This window comes from Chlorocebus sabaeus, chromosome 16, assembly GCF_047675955.1.
Source record: "Chlorocebus sabaeus isolate Y175 chromosome 16, mChlSab1.0.hap1, whole genome shotgun sequence".
NCBI classification, from domain to species: domain Eukaryota; kingdom Metazoa; phylum Chordata; class Mammalia; order Primates; family Cercopithecidae; genus Chlorocebus; species Chlorocebus sabaeus.
The window spans coordinates 6,426,344-6,440,349 of NC_132919.1; the positions used below are offsets into that span (position 1 = coordinate 6,426,344).

At 40.0% G+C, this 14,006-nt stretch overlaps 1 protein-coding gene across 11 annotated transcripts in view; it reads right to left on the reverse strand.

Moving 5' to 3' along the window:
- KIAA0753 (KIAA0753 ortholog) overlaps positions 1-14,006 on the reverse strand; it is a 63,697-nt gene that overhangs the window by 16,008 nt on the left and 33,683 nt on the right. For all 11 annotated transcript variants that reach the window (XR_005236734.2, XR_005236735.2, XM_008010046.3 and 8 more), the window contains 7 exons: positions 13,504-13,620; positions 12,338-12,427; positions 12,011-12,100; positions 5,520-5,598; positions 4,392-4,475; positions 1,329-1,514; positions 144-225 (listed from right to left, as the gene is read on the reverse strand). Coding sequence is in view for 9 of the 11 variants with exons in the window: in XM_008010046.3 (XP_008008237.2) it covers positions 144-225; positions 1,329-1,514; positions 4,392-4,475; positions 5,520-5,598; positions 12,011-12,100; positions 12,338-12,427; positions 13,504-13,620 (728 nt within the window). In the remaining 2 variants the exon portion in view is untranslated. The remainder of the gene's footprint in view (positions 1-143; positions 226-1,328; positions 1,515-4,391; positions 4,476-5,519; positions 5,599-12,010; positions 12,101-12,337; positions 12,428-13,503; positions 13,621-14,006) is intronic.

The window sequence follows — 14,006 nt, forward strand, 5'->3', positions numbered from 1 at the left end:
TGACAAAGCAAAGAGAGTGAAATGTTAATTGTAGAATCTAGAAGGTGAGTATATGAGTGTTTATTTTACAAGTTTTTCAATTTTCTGTATGTTTGAAATTTTTCAGAATAAAATGTTAGGGGAAACATGGGGGAAACACTCACCATTGTTTTCTTCCTGCATCCAGAGACGAGGATCAGCATATGCGATTTTATTATATCTCTGACGAACAGACTCCTGGTATTTCTTTAAAAAAAAGAAAAAAGTTTAATTTATGAGAAAAAATGAGTTTCATTACAAACCGGAACTGGTAAAGATGTAAAAGTTCAGCAGAAACAACTGATACGGACGTATTGCCAGACATGGGCATCTGTCAGGCTAGGAAGTAATTAGCTCATGAGACAAAGTCTAAAATAAAATGAAGCAATTAGCATAAAGGCAGTCTAGCCAGCACTGGCCACTAGAAGCTGCTGCAGTGAGGAGATGTTCTGTAAGTGCCCTGTCCAATACAGTAGCCACTAACTACTGACTCCTTAGAATGTGTTTAATTTTCATTAATTTGCGTTTTAATAAGCGCCTGTGGCTAGTGGCTACTGTTTTGAGCACCCCAGGCCTAGACAACTACTGCCAAGGGGAGATTTCAAGACTAGGGTAAACTGCATTCTTGAAACTTTCAAATCCCCCCCAGAAAAATTGTTTTTCCTCTAATGTTTCTATTTAGCAGCAAAGCAGAAATTAGATTTAAACATGGTGCAATGAAAAAGAAAATGCTGAACTGAGAGTCAGGAGACCTGGATTCTCGTTCTGGCTCTGCCAGGATTTTTTTGTGACCTTGGTCATGTCACTTACTTCCTTATTGTACCTCATTTTCCTGCACTGAATAATCCAGGGGTTAGAGTGGGTGAAGCAGTATCACAGAAATTGAAGAAGATAAAATTATCTGTGATCTGACAGGATCACACTACGGCTGGGAAGAGGAGGCAACTGAATAGTACATACAAGCTGACAGATGCAAAAGTCTATGATTCCATTTGTGGGCCCGGGCCCTGGTCTCAGAGTTTCTGGAATTACACATCAGTGATATCAGGGGGATAATAACAATGGTCGCTTACTGGATTACATGGCAAGCAGTGTGCTGAATCCTCTATGCCTCTTTTTATCCTTAAAACTCCCTACTTATCAGAGGGGTTGACAATACCAAGGTCATACAGTTAGTTGGCAATAGAGCAGGGATTTAAAACTGGGACTGTGTGACTCTGACAGATGAAGCTGCAGAGGCATGAGAAGAAGCTGCACTCGGCAGAAGCCAGCCCCTAGCAGAGGACCAGACCCGGGGCCCCAGACCTTACTTCCATCTCTTCCATTCTGCGCATCATGATCTCCAGATCTGGGCTATCCTTGCTGTCCTCAATGGTGGCTAAGGTTTCAGACCCCAAGATCTTAGCATGAGTCACAGCCCAGAGCTCATGGGCGGAATCTTCCAAAAAATCATCAAGCCGACGAATGTTGTTGGATTCAAAATCAACAGTGGCAACCTACAAGATGGGATGGGGTGGGGAGGAGAGGCGCGGGGTGGATTAGGGGTGGGAAGACAATATAATGCAAACAGAAAAACATGAAAATTATTGTTAATCGTAATAAACCAACAGCACACAGATCCAAATGCCAGAATTTCTACGGTAAAACAAGATTCTCCTAAGTCAGTAAGTATCAAAAGCAATCAGAACGATTTTTATCACAGTCATTTAAATGATAGCATTAACCAAGTAATACCATGATTGTCCATGTAAATTATCATTATCATCTGTTTTTCCAGTTGGTAGAACAAATATCTTCTTTTTGCTACATTCAGGAGAATGTCCAATATTTTACACGTCACACATTCCAGAGGATGTGGAATCTCTTCTGGTGCAGTGCTTCTGTGAAAACGTCTGTTCATATGACATCACAAAGTTCAGGATTCTTTGTCTTTGAAACCCCGTACCTATCGTCTGGGAGAGCTATACCAGCCTTTCTTGACCTGCTATGTTGTACATTCAAAAAGCACTTTCCAGTTTCCAAAGCAATTTTACATGCTCTGTATTTCTCTTGATTTGAATACATGTTTATAATCTGCCCTGAAAGAGGCTTTTGTAAAGAATGTTTGCTGGGGGAATTAATTACATCAGGCAATGGGATGAAATATTTCTAGAATTAAATTCTGGTTCTGCCCACTCATAAGCCTGCAACTTTGGGCAAGTTTACTCGACCTCTCCGGGCCTCAATCCTCTCATGTGTAATATGGAAATAATCTTGTATTTCAGAGCTGTAGGGATTTCATAAGAGCTTGCATGTTGAGACACTTAGCATAGTGCTGGGCATGAAATAAGACACTCAATGAATGGTTACAGCGATAGCAATTTAAGAAACCTTTAATGATTCACAGAAGAAAATGTTAATGGCCAATAAAGATATGAAAAAATGTCCAACCTTCATCAAAGTTAAAGAAATAAAAATCAAACTCAATAACCAATGTAATAAAATTACAAAAAAATCAGAGACAACCGATAATGCTTGCATGTGTATATTTTCCATCTATAAAGAATGGACCACCAAAAATACTATGTCCCATCAAAAAAGATAAGAAGGTCTCAATGCAATGATACAAAAAGAGCAGAAAAATATACTATAAATAAAGAAGCAGAATATAGAACAGCAATCGGCACCTGCTTCTGGGGAGGTGTAACTTTTCATATACTTCTTCTGAATTATTTAAAATTTTGGCCATATGCATGTATAACTTTTAATTCTAACATAACTCATACATTTTGGAAAAATATATATTTAATGTGCAAGTTTAGTTAATGACAATAGTAGCAGCAATAGACAGATATGTTACAATGGTACCTTTACAAGAGCTTTTTCCGGATATGAGAGAAAATCTTGCCTATAAGTAAATCTACAGAGAGTTGTATTTTACTTGCAAATGTCTCCTCCATTTTAAAGATGAGAACACAGAGAATTTGTGTTCAAGGTCTCCCAGCTCTTTTGTAAGTTAACATAGTAAAAACAGTTTTCTCCTTCACCATGCCAACTTTGATGAGTTTGTTTGCTTTTGTTTGTTTTCATTCAATTTGTAAACCCTGACTCTTGATGGTGCTGCCTGGAATACTCTGCAGTGAAGCTGCTATTTAACAGCCCAGCATTCTAAATACTAGAGAGTTACTTTTCTGTTTCAATAAATTGTGTTAAACATCATGTAATGCCTACAAAATAATTCTAATATACAAGGCTGATCACTCCTAGTATACTCGAACATGTCTATTTCACTGCCAGCATTCATAATCACTTCATTTTCCTTTCATATTAAAGTGCAGTATGGAGTGGCCTCTCTGGGTTAAATGTTAGCCTCACTATTCCTCTAGAAAAAAAAATATATATCATTTAGTGGCCAAGCTGCATAAAACACCAAGCCATAACACAGCTGAATTTGTAATGGCCAAATGTTGACTTTTAGCTTTCGGTCTTAGAAGCCTCACCTCACATCAGATTATGTCATAAAACCTTGGAACGATAAAGTCATAATCACAGAGATTATGAAAATATGTTACAGCTGAAATATTGCTTAATAATCAGAATAGGGACACATTCTTGAAATCTACCTTCTTCCTGTCCCTAAGGTCACTGGGCCAATGGAGCTTCATTCCAATTTCCTTCTGCTCTGAAACCTAAGAAGGAAGTTGGAATGAAGCTTCCTTTCCTTGCTCTGGGCAATTAAAGCAATAAATATCTTTCTAAACTCCACAAAGATTAAATGGATGTAACCTGCACCTTCTGCTCTGCAGCTCTAAGTCTAGGCAAGGCAGAAACATTTCTACAAATATTAAAAACAGGTCCTCCAGAGGAAGAGTACAGAGTGGACAACAAGAAAATGTGTTTTTATTTTTCTCAAATGTTTTCATTTTTTTCCTGGGCCACCTTTTTCTCTCTACTAGGCCAGATACTGGTCACATATTAGGCACTCAAAATATGCTTGCCTAACAATAAATATTAGGCCCCAAGTATAAAGAAAATTAGGACAGTAAATGAGTGAAACTAGGTTGAATGAAAGGAAATGAGGGCAGCCATTCTTCTGCCGCAGGCCATCAACATTCAGGGCCACACAGGGCACCGACACTCTGTGATCCAGAGGGACAGAGCCACTAACACAAACCTGTGGCTCTAAGATTTCTGTGCCCTGTTTGCAAGGCTGACCTAAGTCTAAATACTAAAAATACACTGGAAGAATTAACATGCCAAATGTGAAAAATAATATTCATACTTCTAGAGCAGGATAATCGAGTGTTTGCAAAGTAATCTGTATTTCATTTCCATTACAACTAAAGACATTATCAAGCAATAATACCAGAATGCCAGCACCACACAATGCGTACCTCCTGTGCAGGCTGGGCTGTCGCTGTGTTTACTGACGAACCATCCTTCAAATGAGTATGTGCTTCTGTAGCAGAATTGACTCTCTATTAAAACAGACAAATACATTCATGGAGTATAAAAACTTACAGCTCCTATTAGTACAAATGAATTCTATTACCAGAATAACTTGTGTGGAACGATTCATCAGCTTTAGCTACATTAGACTTTTTGCAGCAATTCCAAGCACTTTGTCTTTATGGAAACAAATGCCACGTGTTGATCTTGGCTTTCCAGCCTTTTTCTTCTCTCAACTCTGTAAACATTGTCAGAATAGCTGCATGCTTTATGCAAGTCATTCAACTTCCCTGTTCCACAGCTTCCTCAATGATCAAATGAGGAAGTTGAACTACTTTTTTTTTTTTTCCAGCTAGTCTACAGCTCAAGACTACTTGATTTCTAAGAGTCTTCCTAGTTCTATGCTACTGAGATTTCCATGGACTCTAATACAAACTCAACATTTCTCTAAGAATAGAGAAGTTCAGTGGCCTGTTTAGGGATCCCGAATGTCATTCATCCCATTTAAATTTACAATATTCTTCTGTGGCCTCATCTAGTCATACACACAAGTTTGTTTCTATTTACAGGGTGGATCTACAGGGTCTGGCTATAGAATTGAGCTTACTGCTTATGGGAGGATGGCACAACCTCTTGGTGATACCATCTATAATTTCATCCTCAAGAAAGTACTGGATTGTGCACAGAAGCTGTCCTAACATCTTTCTCCTTTGGAAAAATAGAGCCCATCATTCCAAACCACTGAGGTGAAAAAACACAGTATTCGAGTGAAAGCTGCTATTGGAACACTGACTTCACCAACAGATCTATTTCATTCGGAACAGGGATTACAATCCCAACTTGTTTCCCAAACTAAAATCTCAACTTTCTCAAAAGGAGGACTTTCCCCCTGTCCCTTTATCTCTATCCCTTCTCCACAATGGAGGGCACATCAGTAGTGTGTGGTGGTCTGGGGGTATCTTCCAGCTGCCACAGAGACACTTAGCCCTATAAAGGATCAATGAAACCTCTGTAGCAACTCATTTTAAATCTAGAACTTCCAAAAAGCATGCAAATGAAATGAACCAGATTACCTGGGCCTTGATCAAGAGAGGCTTCAAACGATCCAGAACTGCCTCCTCTACCTTGTCTGCTAACTGGGTGGCAGAAACACTATTTAGAAATAAAATTGAAAATTAAAATCAAAGGCAATAAAATATCCTATTTTGCATATTTATTTACCACTCCAGGTGAAGGAAGATAAAATGACCATGAGCTTCTCTAACCCTTCATGGCCACACCAATCTCCTGGGGATCTTGTGAAAATGCAGATTCCAATGCAGCTGGTCTGAGTAAGGCCTGAGAGTCTGCATTTCCAACAAGCTCCCAGGTGATGTGACAGTGCTTGTCCTAGGCCTTACTTTATGCACAAAGATTTAGGTAACATCTGAAGTGTGTTAGGCACTGAGTATACTTTAAAAAAATAATGGTTGCCATTAACAGCTAAAGAGGATAGTAAACTGAACAAAAGAAACTAATTTTGTTCCCTCTCCAAATTCCACTAAAACAACCATAGAGTTAGCTTTACACTCACAAGGATAAGGAAGGAAAAAAATGGTGCTGGAAAACAAGGACAAAAGTGACAACTAACTTAGCTGAACTGAGGAAGCTGACTTCTCCCATCCAAGCACTAACCAGGCCCGACCCTGTTTAGCTTCCGAGATCAGACGAGATCGGGTGCAGTCAGGGTGGTATGGCCATAGACAGGAAGTTGACTTCTAAGGCCAGTAGTGGGAAAAACTAGAACCCACACAATTTGTACTGCTGACTTCACCAGGCACACAACTGGTAGTACCAGGTACATCTAGGCCTGGGCTAAGCTGGGAGAGGGTGGTTTAAAAACTGACGAGAAGAGCCAAATGACGTTTGAGAAATTAGACTCCTCGATCCCTTTCTCTACTCCACACACTATACAGCTGCCTCTTTCCAACTCTAGGAGAAGTCTGATGGCTCATTCTCTGTGTGAGGGTCTCTTGACTAGGGGCACCCAATCACAGTTGAGGCTGTAGGTACCATACCGAAAAGAGGCGGGGGTCACGTATGCAGGCTGAATGCTGTGTTATTAGACTCACAGCCCCCTTCCCCAGCTCGGCTCCTAGGATAGCAACATCCTGATTCTTACTCTCTGGGCCAAAGATCAGAAAACTTCTCCGGGCAGTCTGACCCAGGCCAAAGGAAAGACCTGAAGACCAACCTAAGTGTCCTTAACAAATAGTCCAGGTGTTACTTTCATCAGACGGTGCTGGAATAGCCAGATATCCATTAAAGAAAATGAATTTTGATCAGTATTTCATCTCATAAACAAAAATTAATTCTAAATGAATCATAGATATAAGAATAAATGGTAAAACTATAAAGCACTTAAAGGAAAATATAAGAGAAAATCCTTGAGACCCTAACATAGGCAATGGTTTCTTAGCTAGTTCACCAAGAATGACTAACCAGAAAAGAAAAATTGATAAACTGGTCTTAATCAGAATTTAACACTTTTAGTCATCAAAAGACACCATTACGAAGATCTATGGGTGGGCCATAGTATTGTGAGAAAATATCTGCTGCACACATATCTGGCAAGGGGCTCATATCCAGAAAATACAAAGAACTCAAATCAACACTTAAAAAAAACTCTAATGGGCAAAAGACTTGAACCGACACTTCACAATAAGCGCTAGAAAAGGTGCCCAACATCATTCGTCAAGGAAACACAAATTAAAATCACAAGGAGATCCCACCACATTCTTACCAGAATCACTAAAAGACTGACAAGCTCAATCATTAGCAAGGATGTGAAACCAGCAGAAACGAATTCGCATGCACTGCCGATGGGAGTAAAAAATGCTACTACTCTGGAAAATATATATGGCTCGTTTAATAAAATTAAACAACTGCCTATCCTATTACCCAGAAATCATACTCCTAGGCATTTACCCAAGAGAAATGAAAGCATATATCTACAAAAAGCCTTGTGCAGGAATGTCTGTACCAGCTTGATTCATACTAACTATAAATGGGAAAGCCCAAATGTCAATTCACAAGAGAATGAACAAACAGAATGTGGTGTATTCCCACAATGGAATACTACTCTGCACTAAAATGGATGAACTATGCTGATGCACACACAACGTGGATGAATTGCAAACATTTTCTTGAGCAAAAGAAGCCAGACACAATGGGGTAGATCCTGATAATTCTACTCATATAAAGTCTGAAGAGGCAAAGCTACTTACAGTAAAAGAAATCAAAGCAGCTGCCTCTTTGAGGGATGGGGGTGTGGAGTAGAGAACGACCAAGAAGGACATGTGGGAACTTTCTAGGTTGAAGTACAAATTATCTATCTTGATTAGTGTTTTGGTTACCCAGGGACATACATTTGTCAAAATTCATTGAACTGTACCTTTAAGTTCTTTGCATTTTACTATATGTAAATTATACCACAATAGAAACAATTATTTAAAAAACCAAAATACAAATGGCAACCCACATACTCTGTTTTTGATCAGTAATCACTCCCCCTACATTTAAACATGAGAAGATAGCCAAGATTACTAGGTATCTGAGGAGGGAAAGAAAAAGATTATGTAGGTCAAAAGGCAGGGGAAACGTGTAAATATATTCAGAAAGAGAACAGCACTGTATCCATAAAGGAGGATATGAGACTACTGAGTAAGAGATATTTGGAGACTATAACAGAGCTCTCAACAGTTTTTAAATTTTAAAATTTAAACACTGTGGCAGAAATCACAAGCTCAATAGGTTAAACGTTAAAGTTGGAGGAAATCTCCTACTGAGGGAGGGTAGGGGTGGAGGTAGAACAGGAGAAAGAGAGAAAGAAAACAGGAAGAAACAGGTAAGAAAATCAGAGGACCAAACAAGGAAGTCCAATATCAAAGAACAGGAGTTTCAGAAAGAATAGAGAAAACAGAGACAAGAAAAAAAAAAAAGGACAAAATAAAGCACAAAAACTTCTCAGAATTAAAGGAAATAAACTGCCAGACTGAAAGGTCTACTGATGAATGAAAACACACCCATAATAAGTCCTATCATTATGAATTTGAGCTACCCCGGGGAGAAAGCAGAGTCTTTGAGTCTCCAGAGAAGGATCAAAAGCAATTCTGATTTCTCATTGGAAATAAGACAATGAGCAGAAATGCTCAGATTTTTGCTTCTGAAGAGATTGAAAAAATGTACTTTCCCCTCTTCTTCCTGTTAATTACAACTAAGAATCCTGGACATTAAATATACGCAAACCTAAGAGGACTTAGAGAGAAGTAGAGAAGGCACATCACCTCAGGACACTGGGACCAAAAGAATGACAGAGCAGTGAGTTCTCTGGGATTTCTCTTTGCCTCATATATCCCAGAGTAGGTACCGGAGAAGCCAGCAACCCAAACACCAATAGGCACAGACAAAAAAGAAGTCTCCAATGCAAATAAAGTCTGCTCTCTCTATCAAAAGAACCAAGAAAGGGGCAGTCTAGAAAGATGGAAAACTTAGAAAATAACCGCTCGACTGCAGCCAAACACTGCAGAAAAACCCACGGCCACATGCCAGCAAAGACTGAGTGGAGAGCAAACAAGTACATGAAAAGATGTTCAGAGGTCACTATACACCCATCAGAACGCCTACAGGAAAGCAGAATGACACCACCAAGTGTGGGCAGAAATGCGGAACAACTGGATCCCTCCAACACTGCTGGTGGGAACAGACAGAGCCGCTCTGGAAAACAGGATGGCAGTTTGGAAGAAAACAAAACAAAACACCACTAGCACACAATCCAGCAACTGCCCTCTGGGCATTTATCCAGGAAAAAAGGAAAACTTACGTTCACACAAATACGTGTACACTACTGTTTACAGAAACTGTATGTGTAATAGCCCCACACTGGAAAGAACTCAGGTGTTCTTTTTTTTTTTTTTTTTGAGACAGGGTCTTGCTCTGTTGCCCAGGCTGGAATGCAGCGGCATGACCGTGACTCACTGCAGCCTCGACTTCCCAGGATCAAGTGATTCTCCCACTTCAGCCTCCCAAATAGCTGGGACCACAGGCTCAGATGTTCTTGAAGAGGTACATGGTTAAACTACAGTTTGTTTGTATCCACACCATGAATACTACTCAGCAACAAAAAGGGATGAACCACTGACACATGTGATGAGCTCCATGAATTCCCAGAGAATGATGTAAAGAAAAGAAGTCCCCGAAAGTTACATACTACACAATTCCACTTATAACAACACTCTTGAAATAACAAAATTATAGACAGAGAGCAGATGAGTAGTTGCCAGAAGATATTTAGCCAAGCAGTGAATGGGGGTAGGAGAGAAGTGGGTGTGGCAACATGAGGGCTCCTGGGGGTGGGAAGGTTCTGTATCTGGACTATACCAATGTTAATATCCCGGTTGTAGTACTGAGATGTATTTTCCCAAGAGGCTACCATCTGGGGAAACTGGGTCTTCGTGTGACTCCATGATTACCTTACAGTAAGAAGTTTAATTAAAAATCTCCAATAAAAATAATCTTCTATACCCAGTAAGGCTGCCAGCAAATATGAGAGTAGTAAGGTTTATCAGCAAACAAAGACATTTTCAGACCTGAAAGGTCTGAAAGGATTTATTCCCATTATCCTTTCTCAAGAAGCTAAATTAAGCAGAGTGTGGTGCCCTATGCCTAATCCCAGCACTCTGGGAGGCCAAGGCAGGAGGATCACTTGAGCCCAGGAGTTCAAGACCAGCCTGGGCAACATAGTGAGACCTTGTATCTAATTTAAAAAAAAAAAAAAGAAGCAGTTACAATAGCACGTGCTCCATCAAAACAAGCAAGTAAACTGAAGAAGATTACAACACAATATAGGAAATGGGAGGTCTAAGCCTAGATTCCTGGCTTGTCTTGCCCTTTTGCTGATGAAGTTTCTGCTACTCCCTGCAGACCTGTTGTCTGCTAAGGATACTCATCCCATCCCCACAGTAGCTGACCAGAAGCCGTGTGTTACAGCGCAGCCCCTCTCCTGACAAGGCTTCCTCCCGAAGTCCAATGGACCTGGCTCACCGACAGGCCCTCCAGATGGAGGACGCCCTGTGTGTGCAGGACTCACTCCTGACCCTGCTCAGTGACCTCCTGAGTGGGGCACCTACAAATACTCATGAAAGCACAAATCAGATTAGGATCCAGACTCTGTTCAACCTGTCTTCCCCTAGGAGTCTTCATCTGATACTACCAGCAACACTGCCCCTTTGCATGTTCAGTTACATTTGTGCCTGTTTCTCAGTTTTTAAAATTAAACAAGATATTGTTAGGGATACACACATAGATGACAGATTTATGAAGAAGACTAATGAAAAAATCAACACAAGAATCAGGACAGTGGCTGCCTCTGGGGGGAAAGAGGATACAACTGAGGAGGGATATGCTGGAAACTTCTGTAGCAGTGGCAATGGTTGATTTCTTGGCTTACGATGGTGGTGCGTGGATGTTCATTCTGTAATATTTTGGATTCCATATGTGCATTTAGTATGTTCTTCTATATGTGTGATATGTTTAATTTTTGAAGTAAAAACACACAAGAGGAATAAATGGGACACAGAGGATGAAGCTTTTGCTATATGGCCCAAACGACAAGTGCGTAAGAGTCACAGAGAATCAAATTTCAGCACAGCCTAAGGTCACAGCTTCTTAGCTATAAATGACCATGAAATGGATTCCCTCAGACAGTAGTGACTATCCCATCACAGAGGGTGTGTGTAAATACACTGGACAGTTCCTCAGTGGAGATAGTAGAGAGGAGCTAAAAGCATCAGCTCTGGGGAAAAGATCCTTCAAATCCCAAGATTCTGGGATTGTATGACTTGAAATCTTTACTACAGACAAAAAGTCTTGGCCTTCTAACGATACACCCACAGCCCTTCTAACCTGAGACTGAACACTACATCATGAATGGTGACAGAATGCACACAGGTTTCAGAGAGTATTCTGTTCATGTGACCACAGGGTGAACTATCAGAGTTGGAAAAATGAGGCAACTGCAGCAGCAGCTGGACTAAATCTTTTAACAAGCTTCTTTACGCCGATAGTGCCTACAGTTTTGAAAACACTTATGGAGTGAACAAAAAAAGGGAACCGCATTTGAAAACCACAGCCTGCATTCAAGCTAACACGTGAAACTAAAGTAGTTATATGTTGATTCACATGAGCAGAATATGTACGTGCATCATACTAATCTTCTGCCCTTGGAAGGGCTGACATCTGGCTAGAGAAAAGTACCTTTGAGGGCAGTCCAAACAAATACACATAAGACTCTGATCTTTCAGACAGAACTTCTCCACAATTACATATTTTTTTTCAGTTCTCCTCCAAACTCCACACAAAACAGGCATTTCCTAGCAAAAAAGATGGTATAATACACAAGTAGACAAGCAAGTATTCATTCATTCATGTAATGAAGTTAAGCCTTAACAGTCCAGGTTGGTTGCTAGATCTGGATCAATTAGAACAGGCAAACATCCACTATTCTTCCTAAGAAGGAAACACATACCTCAATTTTTGGAGTCTATCCATTTCTTCGGCTTTGAGCTCATTCAGTTCCTTTGTTCTTCTAGAAGTTTCAGCATCAAGCCAGTCAAGCCTAGAGGACAGTATCAAGAGTCACCCCAACTCACCTCAAGGCAGAGCAAGGACTCCCCTGAGCTCCAGTCTTGGCTCCCCACTTGGCTTCTTAAGTGACTTCACAGTCTTTTAAGGAGGCACAAAGCCAATACACATAAGGAGTGTAGCTAGGCCTAAATAATCTCTATTTATCATAATGTATAGAGATGTAGAACAGGCCTGCTTACCTTTTCCTGCCTCAGGAGTAAATATTTACCTCTGTTTTTGCATGTTGTCAATTTCCTTGGCTTTTAATTCTTCTAGTTCCTTCAATCTTCTGGAAGTTTCAGCATCAAGCCAAGCGAGCCTAGCAGACAGTCAAGAGTCAAACCAATTCTGCCTCGACACTGCAGGGTGCCATCATCACAGAAACAGACCAGAAGTCAGGATCCCTGCAGAGCACCAGTCCTAGCTCTATTAAGGTACTCAGTAGGTAACATAACCTCTCTGTACCCCTAAAGCTCTCTAGAACGTGTTCCATGTCAAAAGACATTGATGCACAACGCAATGAGAACCTGTCTCAAAGGTTCTCAAGAAAACTAGCTATCACTTGTACTTAGGGTTTCTTATTAGACTCAAACAAAACCCTTGCTATACCTTCAAGTTTAGACAAACAGTGAGCCCCCAGGAGCCATACAGGCATAGTGAAGTCAAATAAAAACAAAAAGGAAAAGTTAAATGTGAACAACTCTGTTGTATGTAAAAGTGCTTTGATTCCTTTGGTTTAGGATATATGAATATTGTCAAATTATTTAATGGACTGCTTTCATTTTTACTTTCCCATAATTGTAAGAACAATTTCAGCCAAATGAATACAGAGAAACCTGTTTTCACTGCTCTCTTCCTATGGAATGTTCTCATCTCGTTTCCCATATTGAAATCCTGCCTGTTCTTCTGGTCCTAGTTTAATTTCCATCTGCATCCATGAAGCCTAGACCTCTGCAGCAAGAAGTAACGCTCTCCCCTTTCTAAACTCTCTCAGTTCCCAGGTTACATACCATGTTCTATCTTAAATTATAGTTAACTACATAACTTCTCTATTGACTATAAATAAGCAAGGGCTGGGATTATGGCCTTTCTGCCCTTTTTAAAGTCTCCATAGAGCTCATAACAGTGTCATATACAAAACTAGCAACTGATATATAATTGACACATAAATAATTTATGAATGAATAAGAAAAAATAGAAGAGCTCACTATAAGCTACATAGTTTGACTGAAAACTTTAATAAACTACATTTTATGTATTTATTCTATTTTTAAAAATAATCTACATTTTAAATAACCAACTTTAAACATAGGAAAGAGAAGAAAGGGATCACTGCCAAGTCTATGGAAAAGGAGCTCTTTAATTCTCAAAGATCTGAAAAATACCAGCACAAACCTGGCTGCTTCGTGCTCAACAGCACCTGTCAGGTGACTTTCCTCTTGAGGACCTTCTGGCTGGAGAGGCTCTTTGGTGGCATCTCTGGGGCTAGATTTCACCTTTAGCCATGCGGCACTGAAAAAAATAGAAAAGCATATCTTTGTCATCATTCGCTCCGTATCCAATGACTCATCCAAGTAGGTGCCAGCTCAGAGACGACAACAGCATTAAATTAATGGTGATCTGTAGCACGGGGCCCTACGGTAGAAGCTGAATGTGAAGAAAAGTAAGATCCTCCTGCACTCAGGTGCAGTGTCAAAGGGGAGAAATTCTTCTTTGCTTCAAAGAAGCCATCACCATTTTAAATGAGAAACAGTAATCAATTACAGAATATTGGGTAAGTGTCAACAAAACTCTGTTACAATATATAAATTTGGATCACTAATTACATCTCATAGTATAAGGCAACTCTGTATCTTTATAAGGCCCAACAGCACTGTGAGCCTGGAAGCCTCACCCAC